This window comes from Glycine soja, chromosome 14 (assembly GCF_004193775.1).
Source record: "Glycine soja cultivar W05 chromosome 14, ASM419377v2, whole genome shotgun sequence".
NCBI lineage: Eukaryota > Viridiplantae > Streptophyta > Magnoliopsida > Fabales > Fabaceae > Glycine > Glycine soja.
This window is the reverse complement of record NC_041015.1, coordinates 7993475-8002500: the sequence shown is the minus strand read 5'-3', so window position 1 is coordinate 8002500 and position 9026 is coordinate 7993475. Positions and strand designations below refer to the sequence as shown.

The following is a 9026-nucleotide window of genomic DNA, read 5'->3' as shown; positions in this document are numbered from 1 at the left end:
TTGACGACATTCACTGTCTCTGATGTTGTGCCATCCGCGAAAACCATTGCTTCTATTCGTCTGCCTGATTACAGTTCTGGCAAGGTACTGAGATTGTCTTGGGTTATAAGATTGGAATAGTGGATTGAAGTATGTTATCTTGGACATAATTATGTGTTTTTGATGTAGGTTGAGGTTCAGTATCTTCATGAGCATGTTGCTTTTACTCTCGGTGTTGGTTTAGACCGCTCCCCTGTTATTGATTTTTCTGGGACGATGGGTACTCCTAGCATTGCCTTTGGAGCAGAAACCAGCTACTCCACAAGTGTTGGCAAGTTTATGAAATACAACGCTGGTCTGTGCTTGAAAATGCCAAGTTCCAATGCTTCAGTAATTTTGTAAGTAGTTGAATGTTTTTAATTGCAGATGTTAGATCAGTACATCAAATGCATATTTGCAAAGCCAAGTATTTATGGATGGAATGGTTAATTGTTTTTGGATGAAACTGGGATGTTCTTTCTGTAACAATTTTTAGGTTTTTTTTCTTTTTTCTTTTTCATGAGAGTATAGCAACACACTTTCTAATATATTCTTCTAAGAACTCATTCTCTATTATTGGTTAAAATTTTGTGGAAACTTCAAAATCACGAAAATAATGAGTGAAGACTTGTCATTAATAGGAGGGAGACTTAATTTTGTAATTTTCAATAAATTTTAGCCAATAATGAAAATTGTGTTAGAGAGTGTATTGTTAGGATTTTCCCTTTTCATGAAGGTGTTTTAAGACATTGTTGACTCTGGAAGAGTTATTGAATGACTGTTACTTGCATTGGTTGTGTTGAGATACACCCCTGTTGGTTTTAACCACTCCCCAGCTATTGATTTTCTGGGACGATGGGTACTCCCAGCATTGTCTTTGGAGCACAAACCAGCTTCTCTACAAGTATTGGCAAGTTTACGAAATACAAAGTTGGTCTGTGCTCGAAAAAGCCAAGTTCCAATGCTTCAGTAATTTTGTAAGTAGTTGAATTTTTTTAACATCAAGTGTTTTTAATTGTCAGATGTTAAATTAGTATTTTGAATGCATATTTGCAGAACCAAGTAATTATTGATGGAATTATAAATTTGTTTTTGGAATGAAACTAGGATGTTCTTTCTATAACAATTTTTAGATTTTTTATTTTCTTTTCACGAGAGTGGAGCAACACACTTTCTAATACATTTCTTCTAACTCATTATCTATTATTGGTTAAAATTTTGTGGAAACTTCAAAATTACGAAGATCATGAGTGAAGACTCATCATTAAAAAGGAGTGAAACTTAATTTTGTAATTTCCAATAAATTTTAGCCAATAATGAAAAATGTGTTAGAAGAAGTGTGTTAGAGAGTGTATTGTTGACATTTTTCTTTTTCATGAAGGTGATTTAAGGCTTTGTTGACTCTGGAAAAGTTATTGAATGACTGTTACTTGCATTTGTTGTGTTGAGATGTCAGTGTTGGCAAATTTATGTTTCGGTATATAATAGTATACTTTTCATATTTTAAGAGGTGATAAGGGAGACTCCATGAAGGTGTCATATTTACACCAGCTAGAAAGATTGAATGGGGGAGTTGTTGTGGGAGAGATTAGCAGAAGGTTCTCTACAAATGAGAACACATTGACAGTTGGATGTTCATATGTGGTTGATTCTCAGACAGTTTTGAAGGCAAAGCTGAACAACCACGGCAACCTTGGGGCCTTATTGCAGCATGAGCTAACACGTAAGTCATTCTTGACAATCTCGAGCGCTTTTGAAACAAAGGATTTGGACAAGAGTCCCAAGTTTGGTTTCACACTATTGCTCAAGCCTTAATGGATTCATAAGTTGAGTTAATATATTAAGTTATATTGTCACACCTTCCTTCAATTAAGTTCAATGTAAGGAAGAAAGTTGAGAAAATTGATATAAGATTATTGATGTATTTTTTTTCTTATTATCTTCAAATGATTGATTGGACAGCTTGAGATTAGAAAGGCATTTTCACTAGGAATGAATCTAAATTTTTTATGGCATCTGATTCAGAACTAGTTGTTCGAAAAAAATTAAGCTATTATTTATCCTGATCTTCTGATTATTGTCTGAAGTTTTTGAATTTTGTGTTGAGCATATTGACTTTTCCGTATGTTGCATAATTCATGCACACTTAACTGTATATATTTGAAGGGTATCCCTTGTTAGCTATTACCAATGAGTCAATGACATAAGATCAGAGGTTATGTTTAAATTCTTTTGAAGAGTAATGTAATGCCAGTAATTGGAATTTACAACAAATCAAGTATGTGAGCTGCATCACCATCTCCCATCGACATAAAATGTCACATCCTTTTAACCCTGACCTTATTATGGACTGTTTTGGTGGGAAATCCACTCTGCTGTAGTGCAGGCACGATTATAAACATTAGCAAACTTCTTGAAGCGGTTTGTGCAGATTGAAGTTGTGTAAGCATATTGCCCTTAATATATTGACATGATAGTTCTTATATAAGAACGGTTGCATGTATAAGCTACCGGTTCTTAATACTTCTTAAGAATTGCAAGACAGTTGTTGTCCTTATTTCAAGTTTTTAAAGATTGTGCTATTGGAGAGAATGCTTGTTAGAGTTCTGAAGTCTCATGTGAACTGTAAGACCTATCAAAAGTGAGTTAAGTAACTTAAATATAATTGCACTAATATAGATAATGTTATAGTCCTCATCGATTATAATTTCTTTTAGGGAGAATTCTGTAAAAGAACTAAAGAATATCTTTAAACAAAAGATTCTTAAGGTGGGCATAAGTTAAATAATAAATAAGTTAAAAAAGTCACCGGGCTCCATAACCATAATTTCTGTGGTTGAAAGTGGACTTTAGAAAGAAGACCTTCTAGAGTCAAGGTAGTCGACGCGTAGGGGACTCGGCTGGAGCCCAGAAGTTTGCAAGCTACATGATAATATGTAACGTATTAAAACTCAACTTAATTACAACTTTCATTCATTAGTTTATATGGAAAATCATAATTCTATTTCTTCATACTATACAAATATAGTAGTTAAAATTTTGATTAAAGAAGTTCATTATAAGAATTTCACTTTACCCTTTAGTTTCATTTTTATGTTATTTTAAATATGCCTCCCCTCTCAAATTTAAGTTACTTTTATTTTTTCCCCAAATTTACATTTTTTTTAGCTTTTGAATTTCAAAATTGTTCTTTTCAATCTCCACGGAAAAAATTTCAATCACTCCAAAATTAACTAGATTTTTTTTTGTGGAGAGACTGAAAAGAACTATTTTTGAGATTTGGAGACAAAAAAAATTCAGGAGACTAAAAATAAAAGTGACTTAAATTTAAGAGATAAAAAATATATTTAATTTTTTTTACTCTAAATCCTTTTATAACTTACCAAATTAGTCTTGGCCACTTTTTGTTTTCTTTCTAAATTATTGATATCAATGGTGTATTTATATGATATAAATCCTAAAAAAATAAATTAAAACATCTTAACTAGGAGTGTGAAAATGTGTAAAGACTGAAATATTATATTTACTAGAATAAAATGTGCTGAATATGCTAACAAATAAAAAATTTGCCGTTGTGTAGTCCGCAGACCACAGTAGACAGTACCATCTTTGAACTCGTAGTCAAGCTAAAAAATATCAAAGTCAACTTGTTTATCTCTTTTTTAAATCTTAAGTTTTTATTAAAATGAAATGTTAATTTAGTTTAAAATTTAAATATTATCATATAAGAGATTATAAGTCAACTTAATTTTTAAAAATGTGTTAATAAGTTGTAATTTTAATCTTCATATATAATATTCTGAAAGTCAAAGATACATGTTAACGTTGTTTTTAAAATTCAAGTGAATGTTTGAATTAAAGTTTGTAAATATGAGATTGAATCAAAAAAGTACTTTGTAAATTTAAGTTTGATAAAAAAAATGAGCTTACGATGTGATTTATTTTTAAATGTTTTTTATTCAAAAGTATATTGATAAAATAAAATTTATTAGAATAATATTAATTAAAAAATACTTTTATTTGATGTTGCTCTTGCATATACACTGTCAACGAAAAAATGAACTTTCAAAAGCAATCCATATATTGCTTTGAACTTTTAAATTGAAACTCGGTTTAGTATCTAACCTAAGTCGACTAATGTTAGTAATCACTTTTAATAGAATTAGTTTAAATGTCCAAATATAATAAATAATTTAAAATTAACATTTTTATTTTCTAAATGTATATAAAATACATATAACGTCAGTTTATTTAAACTTATTTGTTAAAACTGTTTCTTTTTTAAAAAATAATTTTTTATTTATTTTAAGAAATAAATTCCATTTACTTCTTAAAAATACTTATTTTAATTTTTTTAAAAATTTAAACAAATTCATTTATGATGGGTCAATCCAATGAACTTGTAACCCGCATAAGAATAACCTCAGTCAACAATTTAGTAATTAAAACTGTATGTCATATGTATTAAGCGTTACATTTGGCAGCCGAGACCTCAAGTGGAGTCATGACAGCTATGGTTCGTTTGGTACAGTGGATTTCGGACGGATAAATCGAGGAAGCAAAGAAAAATGAAAAAAAATTCCTCCTTTTCATTTGGGGTGTAGCAGAAAGAGAAAAGAATGGGTTCCACTAGTGCTTTATAATCTCTCTTTATTTGGTAAGGAAAAGAAAATAAACAAAAGAAAGGATGTCATTTTTTATATAATAATAAAAGTACTGTTATTTATATTGTATTTCATTTTTATTTAAAATATTTATGATATTTTACGCAAATAGTGTTTTCTTTCTTTTTATTCTTTTATATAAACAACAAGTATAAAGAAAAAAATATCTTTCTTTTCTTTTATTTTATTTTCTCTTTTGTTAAACAACCTTAAAAGGTTATCTCATTTTTTATCTTTTTTTTTTCTTTTATTTCCTAAACTAAACATAACGTAATATAATCCAAGAATTGGAAAATTTTAAGATAAATACAAAAGAAAATGTTTTGATTATAAGCTGGATGATAGCTTTCAATTCGGTATAAAGTTCAGATGTTCTAGAGGATAACTTTCCACAACAAAGAAGAAAGAATATGACGCGGTTGATTGGTGGTTTTAGTTGTTGTTATCTTTCTATTCTCCACAAAGTAAACAATACAAAAAATATACTCAGTCAACAAGCCATTCAATTGAAGTTATCATGACTTTGTAGATTGCAGCTTGCAAGTACCTCTCTGCAGATCATGAAAGCCATGCCTCTGTCGGTATCAACATTATCGATTCTGAATTTCTGATTAACAGCAAGTACCGATTTTTTTTCCTTCCCCAAACACAATTGAGTTGCAACTTGCAAATAAAAACTTTAGATATTTAATTGGTATATAAACATTAAAATGTTTTCAGCAGCGTATTACCTCCGTAATATGCCGCAAAAATGTAATAAATAAAACGAGAAAATTAATCATTATAATGGTATGTTATTATGTGCTGTTACGTTAAGTTAGGGCAAATTACACACGCAAAAGAAATAAAGGCGATGGGGCATGTTTTTCACAAATTTCGGTGGAGTTGTTAATCCTTATTATGGTAGGAAGTTGCTAAATCAAAATTTGATGAGGTGGGATTTTCAATTAAGTTTGCATTATTGTAGAAAGTACAATTTTTTTTCTTGGTTCTACTTCTAATAGACTCTATCCTGCCTCAGCAACACTTTTTTTATGGATAAAAATTGAAGACATGTATAACAAATGTACAGAGTCAATAACTCTATCATACTGTATTTAATCAATTAAATCTTCTCAATTAAATCCCCTTTTTGTGATTAAGAACCGTACAGGATACAAATGTAACAAATCCCACAACAAATGCCAATAGACAAGGTATTTACTTTAGGACAAAAATCAATTACAAATTTATGACAACCAGAAATCATTAGATATACAAAAACAAAAAGAACTGGATCAACTCCTAACACAATCCCAACACCTGCACACAACAACCCAAAAACCAGAAGAAACACAACAACAAAAAAAGCTATCACACTGAAGCATACAGATTTGGAACAAAAGAAAACCACTTGAAACCACAGCTACATTTGAGAGGCAAAGAGGGGCACCTTGGAAGCCAATGCCAAGTCCTCCTAGAAAGCAAGTAATACAAAATCTCTGGCCAAGTGTAGCAGCAAATGCAGATCATCCCTTCATGCCAAAAGCAATAAACATGTTCATAGTTATGGTAACACACTGACACAAACTTCCTACACATAAGATCAGGCAAACTTTGAACTTCCACCCAATAATTCCCATCTCCACCCAATTCCCACAACTTGATGCTCCTTGATATTCCATTGCTCCCAACCCCACCAACCAAGTACAATTTTCCCCCTCCATCACTCACCAATCGAACAAAAGTGAGGTGATGACTCGGTAACTCCCAAACGGGTCTCTCCCACCTTCCACTCTTCAAATCAAACATCACCACAGAAAACGGTTCTGGGGTGGCAAAATACAAACCCCCATTGAACAAAACACCTTGTTGCTGATGGTTGTCACCGAGAACCGGAGCAAAACCGCGAAAACGTTTCCAAGTTTGAACCTTTGAGTCATAAACAAAGGCACAGTTTGAGGCAGCCTCAGAAAATAGAACAAATATGGTGTACCCAGTTGGGGTGGTGACAAAAGTGAGATGCTCCAAGTGAAGAGAGAAACTTGGGTATTGAATCTTTCTAGAGGACTTGGCCAAAAGGTTGCACACGAGCAAGGAACATGATGTGGAATCTGATAGGCAAAAGAGACCACCAGAGGAGATAAGAGTGCTGAAAGAAGGAAAAGAGTGGAATGAATCAGAGAGTGAGAGAGAGAAATTGCGCCACGTGCCGAGTGTGCAATCGTAGAGAGGGAAGTGACGGTGGAATTGAGGGTGTGAGAGTAAGAGGAATGAAGAGAAGGGTGAAGAAGCAGTGGGAGAACAGTGTTTCGAAATGAAAGGAGGAGAGAATATGAGAGACCAGAAACCTTTGCAAGTGGATCTTAGGTTTAAGAAGGTTTTGAGAGGAAGAAAAGAGAGTATGTATTCGAGGATTTCGGGTGGCAATTTGCTCCAAATTATGGGATCCATGGAATGTGAAGATGATGACGAGAATGGAGTGGCAGGGGAATAAGAATAAGAATAACTCATGATGATGTCTGTGTTCTTATTCATCATCGGAGTTTACAAAGGTGTGTTATGTTTGGTTTGGTTTTGTTGTGTTTTGATGGAATGAAGATGTGGTGTTGGAATTGACTCAAAAAATTTAATTTTAATTTTTGGTATGGAAGGGTGAAAGTGTTGCAACCTTTGCCCGCAGAAAGTGACTACAAAACAAAGCTGAACATATATAATGGAAAGAAAGAAAACCAATGAACCATTGACTTGACTTGCTTGTTTTTCAAAGATAAGAACACCGAAAATGGAATAGTACCTAACTCTTTACTTCAATTTCCAAGGATATTTGATTGTTAAGAAAGAAGTCACGAGTATCAATAATAAATGGATAAAGATCATGAACATTATATACTATTTGATATCTTGACAAAAAAAAATATAAGTATGATAAATAATATAATTTAATAAAAAAATACGGATGAAATTTTTTTCAATTAAATGTTAATAATATGAGTGTAACTCATAAAATTTATACTCATCAATCTTTTGTTTTGTTGTTTGAGTCCTAATTTTAGTGATTTCTTGCTTCAATAAGAAAGATTTCATATCATTTAGTAGTAATAATAGTTTGGAAGAATTTCTCAACAAAAAAAAAAAAATAGTTTGAAAGAATTTGCAACTCATTTGCACTTAATCTTATCATATAGGAATGGAAACTACCCTCATTCCATATTTAAGATGAGTTTTTTCGTTGTTGTACAGTTTAAGATAAGATTAATGTACGAAATTAAGGAATGTTTAATGAAAGTAAAATATTATTGTATTTGGATTAAATATTTTTATTTGATATTTCATTACTTGTAATAAATTATATTATTATTATTAAATAAAAGTAAAAGTGGAAAAAAATTAAAAAAAAACATTGAATTTATAAAAAAATTAATAGTTTTGGGAAAAATAAAAAAGAATAAATCATCAATATATATGAAATAGACATTGTAATATTTAAGAGACAACTTAATATCAAATTTTACTATAATAAATATTTTAAAGCATCTTAATCTTTTAACCACATATCCATAGAGTTAAATTTTTTAGGAGAATATTGAGTTAAAATTTGGAAGTTCACTAATATGAATTTTTTATACATCGCTAAGTTAGTAGGTAGTGATCGTGATGTATAAAAAAAATGAAGTAGGCGGTGATCATAATAATTAACTTCTTTAATAACGTATCTATATGGTCAGTGACGGATCTAAGACGTTAAGTCAATGAGACAAATTATAAAAAATAAAATTAGTGCGTTGAATTATATAAATATAAATAAAATAAAATATAAAAATATAAGATTTTATTTACAAATTTAGTGAATTTTAAAAAATGAGGAAGTGCAAGTGCACACTCTCAAACCAATGAAGATCCGTCACTGGATATGGCTTAATATAGCGTAAGAAATTTTACACTAAAATTAAATATACATTAAATCCTTATTTATTTGCTAGTGGCAACCCGATTTCGTATAAATTAAAAATGTGTATTATTTCTTGATTCGGGATATTTGTTACTTTAGAACTTTACAAAAGAATTAAGAAAATCAATATTTTTCTTAAATTTAGAAGAAGAAAAATTATGTTGTAGATAATAGGAGTATCATTTAAAAAGATCATGACTTATCTAACTTTATATGAGAAAATTTTAATGGTCATGATCTAAATTAAATTATTTTATATGATATATTTATCACAAATAATAGTATATAACTTTTTTTTTAAAAATAATAAATTTATTATTTTTGGTGATCCATAGACTGTTTTTCGTTTTTTATGAATAGTAATATTAAATTCTTAGAAGAAAGTGCAGAGAAGGGTTAATAAATATTTTATA

At 30.4% G+C, this 9026-nt stretch overlaps 2 protein-coding genes across 5 annotated transcripts in view; one reads left to right on the top strand and one right to left on the bottom strand.

Moving 5' to 3' along the window:
• LOC114383200 (mitochondrial outer membrane protein porin 2-like) overlaps positions 1 to 2621 on the top strand; it is a 3568-nt gene extending 947 nt beyond the window's left edge. Inside the window, exons 4-8 of one of the 4 annotated variants that reach the window (XM_028342821.1) lie at positions 1 to 84; positions 169 to 377; positions 888 to 995; positions 1527 to 1741; positions 2405 to 2621. The exon at positions 1 to 84 is cut by the window's left edge and continues 3 nt beyond it. In XM_028342821.1, coding sequence (XP_028198622.1) covers positions 1 to 84; positions 169 to 377; positions 888 to 995; positions 1527 to 1741; positions 2405 to 2454 — 666 coding nt within the window. In that variant the 3' untranslated portion in view covers positions 2455 to 2621. Of the gene's footprint in view, positions 85 to 168; positions 378 to 887; positions 996 to 1526; positions 2114 to 2399 lie in introns of those variants that run through there. The other 3 variants (XM_028342822.1, XM_028342820.1, XM_028342823.1) reach the window with 3 other exon arrangements.
• A 3173-nt stretch (positions 2622 to 5794) lies between these two features.
• Positions 5795 to 7361, bottom strand: LOC114383419 (F-box/kelch-repeat protein At5g43190-like). The gene has a single exon (XM_028343096.1). The coding sequence runs from the start codon at positions 7200 to 7202 to the stop codon at positions 6036 to 6038; it is 1167 nt and encodes a 388-aa protein (XP_028198897.1). The 5' UTR covers positions 7203 to 7361; the 3' UTR covers positions 5795 to 6035.
• Between the last annotated feature and the right edge of the window lie 1665 nt (positions 7362 to 9026).